The sequence below is a fragment of the Diabrotica virgifera genome, chromosome 7 (genome assembly GCF_917563875.1).
Source record: "Diabrotica virgifera virgifera chromosome 7, PGI_DIABVI_V3a".
Lineage (NCBI taxonomy): Eukaryota > Metazoa > Arthropoda > Insecta > Coleoptera > Chrysomelidae > Diabrotica > Diabrotica virgifera.
The window spans coordinates 20734737-20750740 of NC_065449.1; the positions used below are offsets into that span (position 1 = coordinate 20734737).

General features: G+C 31.9%; 1 protein-coding gene across 7 annotated transcripts in view; it reads right to left on the minus strand.

Moving 5' to 3' along the window:
* LOC114325988 (zinc finger protein 664-like) overlaps positions 1-16004 on the minus strand; it is a 65972-nt gene that overhangs the window by 40413 nt on the left and 9555 nt on the right. Inside the window, exons 3-4 of one of the 7 annotated variants that reach the window (XM_050655444.1) lie at positions 9006-9683; positions 7664-7747 (exon numbers count right to left, since the gene is read on the minus strand). The exons of 2 other annotated variants lie outside the window; for them this stretch is intronic. In XM_050655444.1, coding sequence (XP_050511401.1) covers positions 7664-7747; positions 9006-9683 — 762 coding nt within the window. Of the gene's footprint in view, positions 1-7310; positions 9684-16004 lie in introns of those variants that run through there. 4 more of the 7 variants (XM_050655446.1, XM_050655442.1, XM_050655441.1 and 1 more) reach the window with 4 other exon arrangements.

Genomic DNA, 16004 nt, shown 5'->3' on the forward strand with positions numbered 1-16004 from the left:
GTTGTGAGCCACAATTCATCTAATAACCGATCACGCAGTTAAAAATTGGTTTCCATTAAAAACACATGTACTTCAGAGCGCAACTCGAATAACCTATTTAACATTTTTCCTTTTGAAAGCCATCTTATCTCTGTGTGTAGCAATAGCTGAATATGATCACTTCCCATTTCAGAGAATAGTTTTGAAAATAAACGCGAGTTTAAGGCTCGAGATTTTATGAAATCGACTATCTGAACGGCTTCATGGAGAACATGTTTAAATTCATCGGGCATTCGCTTTGCTACCAAAGCTTTTCTGTGGATACTACAATGGGTAAAAGTACAATTTTCTGCGACCAGTTTTACTTTGGTAGTATTACACCCATGATACTATAAATAACAAGATAATATATTGCACATCCGGAAGTCGTGACGTAACTGGAGACCGGCAAGTTCGTGTCCGATTACTTTGAATTGTTCGCGGTTGTATTTTATATTTTAATCTTTGACAGTTATTTTGACTGGAATCTCGACACTAAATTCTTTTCGAGTACATTGAAGTTTAATGGTATTTTGCTAATTGAATAATTTCATCACATAATGCATACAAATCCCATTTAACTTTAACAAGAATTCAAATTCTACTTCCGGTCTCCAGTTACGTAATCAATGCGCGAAATGCGCATTGATTACATTTTTCTTTACGAGATGAATGTGACGTTTCCCCCATTTTCATGTTATTCTCCATCTGGTCAAAATCTAAAATACAAAACAACTATAAACATTTTTCTTTAATGGAAAAATTATTGCAGAAATATAGGAACATAATAAATAAAGTAAAATTATAGACCAAGTTGACCTTTCTAAGTTTTCTTTTTAGACTTTCATATTCATATTCTTTCTTGGGTTTTTGGAAAGGAATCAAATCTTTCTCCCTTCGGGAGCCTCCAGCATAAAGCCTATCGCCGGCGATGACACTAAGGCTGACAGCAATGAAGACCATTACATCTAGACTGCAATGACTACCATCTCCAGCTGCAGGGGCCTGAGGCCATAACATCTGCCCGGGTCTACAAGTCTACAGCAGTACCATTCGGCATCAAGAAGTTACCATCGAACCAGTACCACAAGCCATGCATAAGTATAATCCAAGAATTGTTGGTGGCAAGAATTTGAATATATTTGTTATTGCATTTAATAAGTTACATTTTTATTATATCTTTATTGAACATGATTGGTTAAAGTATTGTTTTGTTTGCTTCCATTCTGAATTTTCATGGCTAGGGTGTACGATAGCTGTCTTGATTGGTTGAAGTATTATTTTCGAATATTACTTCAATTAGCTGAGGTGTCTATCGCTTTTTTTGCTTCATTGGCAATTCTATTATTTTTCCAGTAATGGAAATGTTGCTGGTGTAAGTTCATCGCAACAAAATATTCGAATAAATCCAAAAACCTCACAATGTTGGATAAATAATGACGTTATAATTTATATATTCGCTGTGTGTAAGTACTTGTAGGGGATAAGAGACACGATCGTGCGCGAGTAGCGGAGAAATCTTGCAACTTCGGCGTTTGCCTGACCAAATTAGTCTCTCTTAGGTTTCGGAGTTTGATTAAGACCGTTAGTCAAACCTAACTTGACTAAGACCGTTAGTCAGACTAGTCAAAACCTAGGAGCGCCTGAAATTCGGGCTTTGACTATAACATATATATTATAAAATGTAACATCATTATTTATACAAGATTGTGAGCTTTTTGATTTTTTGCCTAATATCAATTTTGTATTAATATTCAAAATATCAAGTAACCAATGCATAAAAAAAACAGAAACCAACGGATATTATCTACAGCTCAAAGATAAGCAAGAAGGTTATTACAGCCTACTACCTGTTGTGCAAAAATACCCTTAAAACTTCAGAAGATTTTAAAAATCCCAGTGACTTTGTGCACGCTCTCCATAACAAAACTTTAGGAGAGAAATCAACCTATGTAAGTTGGGGTTGGTCAGTGGTTTGCCCTTTTTAGTGATCATGATAAGATTGAATACTTTTCAATGGCTTGGATAGTACCTAACAGATGCGTTGACGATTTTCGATTGCGTTAACGATAAATTGTGGATAACGTTCAGCACAAGTTGTTTTACGCAGTTCTTAGTGAATTTAAACTCTGATTAGGTTTTCTAATTAAAGTTAGCCTCTTCAAGCTGTACCATTCTTGTTGATATCCTCTCTATACTTAAAATTCGACAAACTTATAATATTTATTTTGAAATAAACCAATTTACAATAGTTTATACATTTATTCATCAATACTTTACATCGCATATTTACATATTTATTACATACGCATATTTACATATTTATTACATAACACAAAAACTAGCTTCCAGTGTGTTCTCTCAAATGTCTTTAAATGACCTGTTTCACTAAACTGCTTAAAACAAATTTCACACTTATGAGGTTTTTCTCGTGTGCGTTCTCAAGTGGGTTTTCAAAACAGAATTTTGAGAAAACTCTTTAAAACAAATTTCACACTTGTAGGGTTTTTGTCCAGTGTGCACTCTCAAATGTGTTTTCAAATGGCTTGATTCACTAAACTGCTTCAAACAAATTTCACACTTGTGAGGTTTTTCTCCAGTGTGTACTCTCAGGTGTATTTTCAAATTATGTGCTGTAGCAAACTGCTTAAAACAAATTTCACACTTAAATGGTGTTTCTCCAGTATGTACTCTCAAATGTGTTTTTAAATTACTTGATTTGTTAAACTGTTTAAAACAAATTTCACACTTGTGAGGTTTTTCTCCAGTGTGGACTCTTAAATGTTCTTCCAAATTACCTGATTGGCTAAATTGTTTAAAACAAATCTCACACTTGTACGGCTTTTCTCCAGTGTGCACTCTCAAATGTGTTTTCAATTGACCAGCTTCACTAAACTGCTTAAAACAAATTTCACACTTGTGAGGTTTTTCTCCAGTGTGTACTCTCAAATGTCTTTTAAAATCTCCAGTATGAACTCTCAAATATGTTTTTAAATTACTTGCTTTGTTAAACTCTTTAAAACACATTTCACACTTGTGACGTTTTTCTCCAGTGTGTACTCTTAAATGTTCTTTCAAATTACCTGATTGGCTAAATTGTTTAAAACAAATCTCACACTTGTACGGCTTTTCTCCAGTGTGCACTCTCAAATGTGTTTTCAATTGACTTGATTCACTAAACTTCTTAAAACAAATTTCACACTTGTGAGGTTTTTCTCCAGTGTGTACTCTCAAATGTCTTTTAAAATCACGTGCGTTGGTAAACTGCTTAAAACAAATCTCACACTTGTAAGACCTTTGCCCAGTCCTAACTTTCATAACTTTATTTAATATTTTTCCTTCCGCGTGTTGACATGTACATTTTTCTTTACGAGATGAATGTGACGTTTCTCCAATTTTCATGTTATTCTCCCTCTGAGGAAAATCTAAAATACAAAAAAACTATAATCATTTTACTTTAATGGAAAAATTATTGCAGAAATATAGGAACATAATAAATGAAGTAAAATTATACACCAATTTGGTCTTTCTAAGTTTTCTTTCTAGACTTTCATATACTCTCTTGGGTTTTTGGAAAGGAATCAAATATTTCTCCCTTCGGGAGCATCCAGCATAAAGCCTATCGCCGGCGATGACACTAAGGCTGACAGCAATGAAGACCATGACATCTAGACTGCAACGACTACCATCTCCAGCTGCAGGGGCCTGAGGCCATAACATCTGCCCAGGTCTACAAGTCTACAGCAGTACCATTCGACATCAAGAAGTTACCATCGAACCAGTACCACAAGCCATGCATAAGTATAATATAAGAATTATTAGTTTTTGGCAAGAATTTGAATATATTTGTTAATGCATTTAATAAGTTACATTTTTATTATATCTTTATTGAACAATAAACATGATTGGTTAAAGTATTGTGTTGTTTGCTTCCATTCTGAATTTTCATGATTCATATTTAAGATTAGGACAAGACGAACTCACACCGTGAGAGACTGAGCTAAGCTAAATGTGTAGCGATGGCTATCTTAGTTGGTTGAAGTATTATTTTCGAATATTATTTCAATTAGCTGAGGTAGTCTATCGCTTTTTTTGCTTCACTGGCAATACTATTATTTTTCTAGTAAAGAAAATGTTGCTGGTGTAAGTTCATCGCAACAAAATATTCGAATAAATCCAAAACCCTCACAATCTTGGATAAATAATCATGTTATAATTTATATATTCGCTGTGTGCAAGTACTTGTAGGGGATACGAGACACGATCGTGCGCGAGTAGCGGAGAAATCTTGCAACTTCACCGTTTGCCTGACCAAATTAGTCTCTCTTAGGTTTCTGAGTTTGATTAAGACCGTTAGTCAAACCTAACTTGACTAAGACCGTTATTCAAACCTGAGGATTGACTAGTCAAAACCTAGGAGCGCCTGAAATTCGGGCTTTGACTATAACATATATATTATAAAATGTAACATAATTATTTATACAAGATTGTGAGCTTTTTGATTTTTTGCCTAATATCAATTTTCTATTAATATTCAAAATATCAAGTAACCAATGCTAAAAAAAGAAACAGAAACCAACGGATATTATCTACAGCTCAAAGATAAGCAAGAAGGTTATTACAGCCTACTACCTGTTGTGCAAAAATACCCTTAAAACTTCAGAAAATTTTAAATATCCCAGTGACTTTGTGCACGCTCTCCATAACAAAAATTTAGGAGAGAAATCAACCTATGTAAGTTGGGGTTGGTCAGTGGTTTGCCTTTTTTAGTGATCAGGATTAGAATGAATACTTTTCAAGGGCTTGGATAGTACCTAACAGATGCGTTGACGATGTTTGATTGCGTTACCGATAAATTGTAGATAACGTTCAGCACAAGTTGTTTTACGCAGTTCTTAGTGAATTTAAACTCTGATTAGGTTTTCTAATTAAAGTTAGCCTCTTCAAGCTGTACCATTGTTGTTGATATCCACACTATACTTAAAATTCGACAAACTAATAATATTTATTTTCAAATAAACCAATTTACAATAGTTTATACATTTATTCATCAATACTTTACATCGCATATTTACATATTTATTACATAACACAAAAACTAGCTTCCAGTGTGCCTCTCAAATGTGTTTTCAAATGACCTGCTTGATCAAATTGCTTAAAACAAATTTCACACTTGTGAGGTTTTTCTCCAGTATGTACTCTCAAATGTGTTTTTAAATTACTTGCTTCGGTAAACCGCTTAAAACAAATTTCACACTTATGAGGTTTTTCTCCAGTATGTACTCTCAAATGTCTTTTTAAATGACTTGCTTTGGTAAACTGCTTGAAACATATTTCACACTTGTAAGGCTTTTCTCCAGTGTGCACTCTCAAATGTGTTTTCAAATGATCTGCTTTAGTAAACTGCTTAAAACACATTTCACACTTGTGAGGTTTTTCTCCAGTGTCCCCTCTCATATATATTTTCAAATGACTTCCTGTAGCAAACTGCTCAAGACAAATTTCACACTTGTGAAGTTTTTCTCCAGTGTGCAGTCTCAAATGTGTTTTCAAATGATCTGCTTTAGTAAACTGCTTAAACCACATTTCACACTTGTGAGGTTTTTCTCCAGTGTGTATTCTCAAATGTATTTTTAAACTACTTGCTTTGGTAAACTTGTTAAAACATATTTCACACTTGTGAGGTTTTGCTCCAGTGTGCACTCTCAAATGTATTTTTAATTGATTGGCTGTAGCAAACGGCTTAAAACAAATTTCACACTTGTAAGATCTTTGCCCAGTCTCAACTTTCATAACTTTATTTAATATTTTTCCTTCTGCATGTTGACCTGTACATTCTTTACGAGATGAATGTGACTTTTCCCTCATTTTCGTATTATTCTTCATCTGAGGAAAATCTACAATACAAAACAACTATAAACATTTTTGTTTGAAAAATTATTGCAGAAATTTGGAAAATCGAAAATTTTTAGAGAACTATCTGGCAGCAAATATTTCTTGGGGATTTTTTGTGGGGATATTTTGTCCCAAAAAAAATTGCAGGGATTATATTTGTCCTATCTTTTTATTGGAAGTGCATTCTTGATCGCATGTACATTTCTAAAACCGCAAACTCTGAGCACTTTGCTATTTAATGTAAATGCCACAAGTAATTTTGAGCTAAAACCACTTTTAATATATTTTTGCCATAAATAGTCCAAGCTGTGGGTGAAAAATGAGTCGATTTCAGGATATAATTCAGGAATTTTTGAAAGCTATCAGGTGTTGGAAACGACCATGCCAGGAATAACTTCTACTAAACTGTAACCAAAAATTTTGTCCGGTTTTTTATTTATGACGTTTTTCATTTGTTAAATTTGCAATTTTTAAAGATTTTTAATTTTGCAGCTTAGGATATTCGTTTTAGAGAAAAACTTTTAAAAGTCTAAGTTTTCAATATAATGGCATATAAAATAACATGTTACTCTACATCCCACTAGACTGAAAACAGTGGGAAACATAACGGATGCTGAGACTAAGGAAGACGAGGGAATTTTAGAATTTATAATTCACGTCCCATCTGCTCAGCGCGGTAAAGTTTCCAACAAGAATGGTTCCCTTCTTACTCCAATCAGAGTAAATGTAAATCAAAAATGAATAACCATTTTCAATTTAGTTGCAACACGAAACTACAGCCGCGCCATATTCTAGTCCAATCAGAGAGTGCCGCAAGCACCTCTACCGGTTTCGAAACTTATTAGTCTCTCATCAGGAGGCACATATGCTGCTCTCCCTGATCCAACCAAAACAAACCCCGGCGTGCAGTCACGGATTGCAACGAACGGAATGGCATAGATGCCCTAGCGGCAACTGCTATCAAAAGATTAAGTTTTCAATATAATGGCATATAAAATTACATAATGTTACTCTACATCCCACTAGACTGAAAACAGTGGGAACCTTCTCTGGTTACACCTCCGAGGCTTCTACAATTTGCAAGCCATACGGATGCTGAGACTAAGGAAGATGAGGGAATTTTACAATTTATATATAATTCACGTCCCATCTGCTCAGCGCGGTAAAGTTCCAACGAGAATGGTTCCCTTCGTACTCCAATCAGAGTAAATGTAAATAAAAAATGAATAATCATTTTCAATTTCGTTGCAATAAAAAAAAATAATTTAAGAAATTGCAAATTTTACTTAATTGGTTATTGAAGAATTTATCTAAAAAAACAGGCGACTTGACTTTCGTTACAAAACTTGCTTGTAACATTTAAACACTAAGTTATAACTAAAGTCAATAAAATACATTATTTATTGTAATTTTTTAATAAGGTCCTTTGATTTTTACAATTTAAAGATACTCAAAAAAATTGTACATAGGGAAATAGGGCGTCAGTGGCCTTTTATATCTTAATATTATGTGAGCACCCCCAATACTTTACACCAGACGCCGCTCCTGTGTTCAGTGTGAATTTAAAAATGTGTTTTTAAACTACGTGCTTTCTTAAATTGCTTACAACAAATTCCACACGTGTACGGTTTTTCTCTGGATTTTCTCTAATGTGTTTTCAAACTGCTTGAATGACTAAACTACCTACAACAAATCTAACACTTGTACAGTTTTTCTCCAGTGTGTACTCTCAAATGTCTTTTCAAATGACCTGCTTCACTAAACTGCTTAAAACAAATTTCACACTTATGAGGTTTTTCTCCAGTGTGTACTCTCAAATGATCTTTCAAATTACCTGATTGACTAAATTGTTTAAAACAAATCTCACACTTATGAGGTTTTTCTCCAGTGTGAATTGCTAAATGTGTTTTTAAACACCCTGCCGTGGTAAACTGCTTAAAACAAATTTCACACATGTGAGGGTTTTCTCCAGTGTGTATTTTCAAATGTATTTTTAAACTACTTGCTTTGGTAAACTGGTTAAAACAAATCTCACACTTGTACGGTTTTTCTCCAGTATGCACTCTCAAATGAGTTTTCAAATAATCTGTTCTGGTAAACTGCATAAAACAAATTTCACACTTGAGGTTTTTCTCCAGTGTGTACTCTCAAATGATCTTTCAAATTACCTGATTGACTAAATTGTTTAAAACAAATCTCACACTTATGAGGTTTTTCTCCAGTGTGAATTGCTAAATGTGTTTTTAAACACCCTGCCGTGGTAAACTGCTTAAAACAAATTTCACACATGTGAGGGTTTTCTCCAGTGTGTATTTTCAAATGTATTTTTAAACTACTTGCTTTGGTAAACTGGTTAAAACATATTTCACACTTGTGAGGTTTTTCTCCAGTGTGTACTCTCAAATGTAATTTTAATTGATTGGCTGTAGTAAACTGCTTAAAACAAATGTCACACTTATGAGGTTTTTCTCCAGTATGTACTCTCAAATGTGTTTTTAAATTACTTGCTTCGGTAAACTGCTTAAAACATATTTCACACTTGTAGGGTTTTTCTCCGGTGTGCCCTCTCAAATGTCTTTTCAAATGACTTGCTTCACTAAACTGCTTAAAACAAATTTCACACTTATGAGGTTTTTCTCCAGTGTGTACTCTCAAATGATCTTTCAAATTACCTGATTTACTAAATTGTTTAAAACAAATCTCACACTTGTACGGTTTTTCTCCAGTATGCACTCTCAAATGAGTTTTCAAATAATCTGTTCTGGTAAACTGCATAAAACAAATTTCACACTTGTGAGGTTTTTCTCCAGTGTGTCCTCTCAAATGTATTTTCAAATGATCTGCTCTGGTAAACTGAATAAAACAAATTTCACACTTATGAGGTTTTTCTCCAGTGTGTATTCTCAAATGTATTTTTAAACTACTTGCTTCGGTAAACTGCTTAAAACATATTTCACACTTGTAGGGTTTTTCTCCAGTGTGCCCTCTCAAATGTCTTTTCAAATGACTTACTTCACTAAACTGCTTAAAACAAATTTCACACTTATGAGGTTTTTCTCCAGTGTGTACTCTCAAATGATCTTTTAAATTACCTGATTGACTAAATTGTTTAAAACAAATCTCACACTTGTACGGTTTTTCTCCAGTATGCACTCTCAAATGAGTTTTCAAATAATCTGTTCTGGTAAACTGCATAAAACAAATTTCACACTTGTGAGGTTTTTCTCCAGTGTGTACTCTCAAATGTAATTTTAAGTGATTGGCTGTAGTAAACTGCTTAACACAAATGTCACACTTATGAGGTTTTTCTCCAGTATGTACTCTCAAATGTGTTTTTAAATTACTTGCTTCGATAAACTGCTTAAAACATATTTCACACTTGTGAGGTTTTTCTCCAGTGTGTACTCTCAAATGTAATTTTAAGTGATTGGCTGTAGTAAACTGCTTAACACAAATGTCACACTTATGAGGTTTTTCTCCAGTGTGTACTCTCAAATGTCTTTTTAAATTACTTGCTTTGGTAAACTGCTTAAAACATATTTCACACTTGTGAGGTTTTTCTCCAGTATGTACTCTCAAATGTGTTTTTAAACTACTTGCAATGGTAAACTGCTTAAAACAAATTTCACATTTGTAAGATCTTTGCCCAGTCCTAACTTTCATAATTTTCTTTAATATTTTTCCTTCTGCATGTTGATCTGTACATTTTTCTTTACGAGATGAATGTGACGTTTCCCCCATTTTCATGTTATTCTCCATCTGGGGAAAATCTAAAATACAAAACGACTATAAACATTTTTGTTTGAAAAATTATTCCAGAAATTTGGAAATTCGAAAAACGTTTGGAGAACTATCTGGCAGCAAATATTTCTTGAGGATTTTTTATCCGGGATTTATTGTGGGGATATTTTGTAAAAAAAATTTTTTTTTTGTGGGAATTTTTTGTCCGGGATTATTTGCCCTAGCTTTTTATTGGAAGTGAATTCTTGATCGTATGTACATTTCAAAAACCGCAAACTCTGCACACTTTGCTACTGAATGCAAATGCCACAAGTAATTTTGAGCTAAAACCACTTTTAATATATTACCCCAGGCTGTGGGTGAAAAAACGTGATATAATTCACACATAAGGTGTTGTAAATGACGATGCCAGGAAGAACTTCTACTAAAATGTAACCAACAATTTTAGGAGGTTTTTTATTTACCTAGTTTTTCATTTGTTAAATTTGCAATTTTTAAAGATTTTTAATTTTGCAGCTTAGGATATTTATCTTAGAGCAAAACTTTTAAATAGAAAATTGTAGTAAATTAAAAATCCTACAATTTGAGCTATGGCAACTTTAATTTTGTTAATCCGTTATTGCAAGACAGCCTGCGAAAGGTCCAAAATGGCCGTTTTTTGCAATTGCAGTATTTATTGTAAAAATAACTTTTATTTATTTTTTAAGGTTTTAAAATGAAGATCTTTCAATACCAAACATAAAAAACTTTGTAGAGTCAGATTGGTGAACATGTTTCTTAGATATTATAACTTGTTTATAAAAGGGGTCAAATGTCGAAGTCTATAACTTTTTGAAAAAAAAAATCGTAGAACGTTAATCCACGATCCACTCTCCTTCTAAAGACTAATATTTTCATATTCTGATGTAAATAAATGCGTAAAACTTTTTTCAACCTCTTACTTCGGGTTTGAAAATAAGGGGGCAAATTTCGTTATAAACGTTTAGAACTGAAGCCGCCCCTGTACATCTTATGAGTAACCCCCTCTAACTTGCAGATTATTATTGCTGAGGACAAAATAAAAATTCGAAACAAAATAAAAAATTTTTATGACCAACTGAAGCGGGGATAACTGTTTTTGTTTTCTTAAGAGGATCGGTACGTATTTCCGGCTGCAATGCTATTCAAATGGGGATTCATTTTTTTCGAATCCTGAGAAAACTAATAAGTATTTTTGAAAAATTTAAACGCAGAATGAAAGATTACGTTATTAGCGAGAGCCGAAAGTCCCTGAGAACTTCTATGTTTATTTAAATAAGTTACAGGGGTGAAAAACTAAGAGAAAATTTAGTGTTATTTTTATTTCAAATATATCATTCAAAATAAACTTTTTATTTATTCTAAGGGACTTTCGGCCCTCGGTAATAATTTAGTCTTTCATTCTGTGTTTAAATTTTTCAAAAATATTTATTGGTTTTTTCAGGATTCGAAAAAAATAAACACAATGCCGTGGTAATATTTTCCAAATCTATCTTTGTCTTACAACGCACTCAGCCGAATATAATATTGTCAGCATATTTTATATTGCCAGTCAGACACTGACAATCAGTGACAATTTTAAATATTTGACATTGCATCGGGAATATGTTGAGTTATTGATTAAATATTATTGATGTATAGTGTATTTGATAAATAATTGATTTAAGACGTGAACTTAATAAAAAGTTATTTATTGTGTATTATTTGTGGAAGATCCAAGCAGAGAATACATCAGGATAATATATTCTGTGATCCAAGTATTTTGTTGTTAAAGATGTTCAAAATTGTAAGCGTTCCATAACAATATATTATTAAAAAATCACTTTAACACTTTTCCTCTTTTCTCGATTGAGTATTAGTCTTTGTTGTACAAATAAATTATTACCTACAATCACTGAATACATAGTTAATGAAAAATTTATCATATTTATTAACTGAATTAATAATTTGCAATTATAAAAATATCAGTTATCCAAGAATATTCAAAACCCATCTCTTTAAATGAATGATGACATTTTCAAGTAGAATGACATTCTAGTAATGTTTACATATCCATACCAGTGTGAATTTTACTACATGTAATTTGCAGTGTAAAGACAGAAAAAGTAGGGATACACGTAAAATATTTGCGAATTATGTACCCATAGCCTTAAATCGTAGTGACTTTATTTATAACAATTAAGAAATTATTTCACAGTCATTGACTAAATAAAGACTTATATTATCTTAAAATACAAATTATTTTAAACAAAAATAACATTTTATTGTTAAAAATGATTTTTAAAATATATTGGAGGTTTATTTCTCTTTAGGAATGTGATTTATTGTGTCGGTTGCCCTTAGCAACGGTTAGCAACGTATAGTACATTGAATCACGGTTTTTGCTCCAAATTTTAAAGCACCGCTTGGATTGACATGAAATTTGACAAACGCATAGATAACATGTCAAAGAATAAAAATGATATTGGGCCTCTGTGTGCTTTTGCACTGGGGGTGAGTTTCACCCCTTAAAAGTTGTGAAAACATATTTGTTCAAAATAAGCCCGGAAATGAATAAAACGACTAATTCTAAGCAACTTTTATTCTATAGCATTTTTTCATCAAGGTAATACTTTTCGAGTTATTTGCAAGTAAATACGTTCATTTTTCAACAAAAAAAAACATGTTTTTAGGCGGTTTTTGGCAAATAACTCAAAAAGTAAGTATTTTATTGAAAAAACATTCTTAGCAAAAATATAGCCTATTAGTCCAAGTAATGAAGCTTAAAATAGGCAAAAACCTCGCAATTTTTACAGAATAGATCGATTTGCTGGAAAATTTGAGAATAAGTAGTGGATAGTCCAAAGATCAAAATCTATATCATGAAAAAAGGCGCTTTTACTATAGGGGTGGTTACCACCCCATCTCGGGGGTGCAAATTTTTTCTTCTATTTTAATCACGAAAGTTGGTAAAAACGTTCATTCTAAGCAAAAAATTCCATACACTTTTTGCTAAAATTGAATTTTTCGATTTATTCGCTATCGAAAGTATTAGTTTTATATCAAAAAAATCAATGTTTTTAATAAGTTTTCTGCTAATAACTCCAAAAGTTTCCGTTTAATCAAAACAACTTTACCTAACAAAAATGTACCTTTTGAAAAAATAAACAAAACCGTTTTTTTTTTATTTTTCCAACAAGAGTAATCGAGCTATACTGTATTATACAGGGTGTCCCGGAAAATAGTGCGTTCCTTCAAGGTATGGGCTAAGTGCACCATTTAGAGCAAAAAAGTCTGATAAATTTTTTTTGTAAAGTCAACCGTTTTCAAAAAAATAATTTATTAATTTGAATGCGTTTGATTAATGTCCACAGAAAAGCAAATACAGCCGGCAACGCTGCGTTCCTTCTTCCGTGTTAAAATAATTTTACTGTAACTCAACTATCATGAATCGTCGACCGTAGGCATAATACCTAATATGTATTGATAAAATACTTGAGCATAATACTTGTGTTTATTAAATATGTAATAAATAAGGTTTGTATAGTGTTTTAACTTACATGAAAAATTTTTATTACATTAAAGCTACGCCTTCAAGAAGTATTGATAGAACATGTTGCAAAACATTTGAGTACATTTCTCCATTCAATCTTCTGGGAAGTTCGAATGGTTCAATCAGATGATTATAAATAATCCCAGCCCACAAATTCATACTTTTGGCCATCATGAAAGTTAAATACACCATTCGTAAAATAAACTTTATCTACACACAACACTTTACACAGAAATTCGGGTTCTCTGAAGATTTTGTTTTTCTTCGAGGTAAATAGCCTTGCAGTAAATCTTGTACTAAACATAATTAACATAATATGATACTCGCGATCGAAATCATGAAAATATCACAACAATACGATGTACCTATTCTGGGGTTACAGGTGATTATGATATGTCTGTTTGTGTTTACAATTATTGTATATTTTTATCTTCGCTGTGTCAAAATAAATAAAACTGCCGTGTTGCCAAATGTAAATTTTAGTAAAAGACATTATTTTAATTTTTTGTGGCAACAGATGACTTTAGAAAAAAAATTTATAAGAAAGTTTTCTTTTAAATGGTGCATTCTACCCACACCTTTAAGGAACGCACTATTTTCCGGGACACCCTGTATGTTGGCTCTTCTTCGTCAAATGCTAAATATTGTACTTTCAAAGTCAAAAGACGGGAAAAAATGCATTTTTCGAGGATAACTTGTTCAAACTAATATAAAGTATTGTACCCTCGGAGATCCGTGGAAAAAATTTACACCCAAAATAACAAAATTCAGTTTGGCAACACTGTGCGAATGTTGATAGTAACATATCCTTTTTAAGATAAACACAACTGTAATTTAGTCCAAACAAATTAATATATTTTTTTGCCAACAAAAATAAGATTTTTCAACCAAATAATGTTTCAAATATGATGTGCAAAATAATTTTTAATTGGGTTCTGCTAATGGGCTTGCTTTTTTTGTCATTAAAGTAAAAAAAAACTAAATTTTACTCATTAAATCAATGTTGTCCGGTTATTGTCTTAATTATTTTAACTGTACTAATATCCGTTGAGTAATTATGAATGATTAATAGATCGTTAAAACATTTTATCTATAGCGGCTTCTGGAATATCTTAAAATATCGAATTTCATTGATAAAATGCGCATATTCCACCGATCTTCGCTTCGACAATACTTAAAAATATCTATCTCCAGAAATAAAAAAAAAAGTTTCTAGCTCAAAAATTAAGTGACTTATAATGAAAAGAATGTCAGTCCCTATTTTTTTCTCAGCGATAAAGTGATCACAAGCAGCCCCCTAATCACCAACCTAATTAAAATTAATCATTGACCTTATTTGATCTTTTTTATTTATGTATTATTAATAGGTTCTAGAGGTTTGACCGGCTTAGAATGATTAGTTTAAAAAAGAAAATGGAGTTAAAATGAATAGCGAATTTTTGTAGTTTGGAAAAAATTGCTTTTTCTGAAGAAAAGCAAGATTAGCATCGAGATACTAAAAATGTTAAAATATGAAATTATAGCCTATTTAATTCCCAAGAATCTGGTTTGCAAAAAAATTTTCTATGGCAAAAATTGAGTGAGCTATTGACAATTAAAACTTGTAATAACACGCAAAAACCACCTTTACTAACCCTTTCAAAATCACCTCTTTTTGCGACTGAGGATTTTAAAAAGATTTATTACTAATAGACTTATAGATCTAGTAAAAACCTATAAAATTATGTTTCACCAAATTTTCTAAGATAAAAAATAAAAAAGTTACGGTTAAAACATCAATATATTTTTTTGAAAAAAAAAAGGAGAAATCCAATTGGAAGCATAATAATGTAAGTTAGCCGTGTTTTTAGTCATTGGCCTTATTTTTTCTTATTTATTTATGTATTATTAATAGATTCTAGAAGTTTAACTGATTTAGAATAATTAGTTTTTAAAAAACTGAAGTTAAAACCGAATAACGAATTTTTGTAGTTTGGTAAAAAGGGCCATTTTCTTCAGAATAGAAAGATTTGCATTAGAGATACGAAAAAATGTTTAAATATAAAATTGTAGGTTATATAAATCCCAAGAACTTGGTTTAAAAAAAATTTTTCTACGGCAAAAATTGAGTGAATCGTAAATGAGTAAGTATATCGAAAAACATTGATTTTTTCTATACAAAACGACCACTATCGAAAGCGAATAAATCGAAAACTGTTAATTTTATCTAAAAAATGTATAGGACATATTTTGGTTAGAATGAATTTTTTTATCGACTTTTGCAGTCAAAATATAATAAAAAATTTTCACCTCAAAGATGGGGTGGCAACCACACCCATGGTAAAAGCGCCTTTCGGAATCATATAGATATCGATCCTTGGACTATCCACTACCCATTCTCAAATTTTCAAGTAAATCGATCCATTCTGTAAAAATTGCGAGATGAAAAGCTTCGGTTCCTGCCCTATATTAAGAATAAAAAAAAATGGTGTATGTATGAACTCACTAGACCTCGCACAAGCAAAGTTCTAGCTAATGAAAAATAGGTTCATGTCCATCAAATTTCAAAGTGAATATTTTAACGTGAAATAACCAGAAAATCATGCACTTTTTGGAGAAAACTCATTAAATTAAAATTAAATATTTTGCCTATCTAGCAACAATATTATAGAGATATTGTTAAAGAATAACGCCATAACATATTAAAAAAAAACACTTAAATGGGACAACTGGTTCAGGAAATTCCAGACATCAAAAATTACTCATTTTTAAATTGGTGCCTTAATTTCATGTAGTGTATGTAGATTACAATAAAACTTGT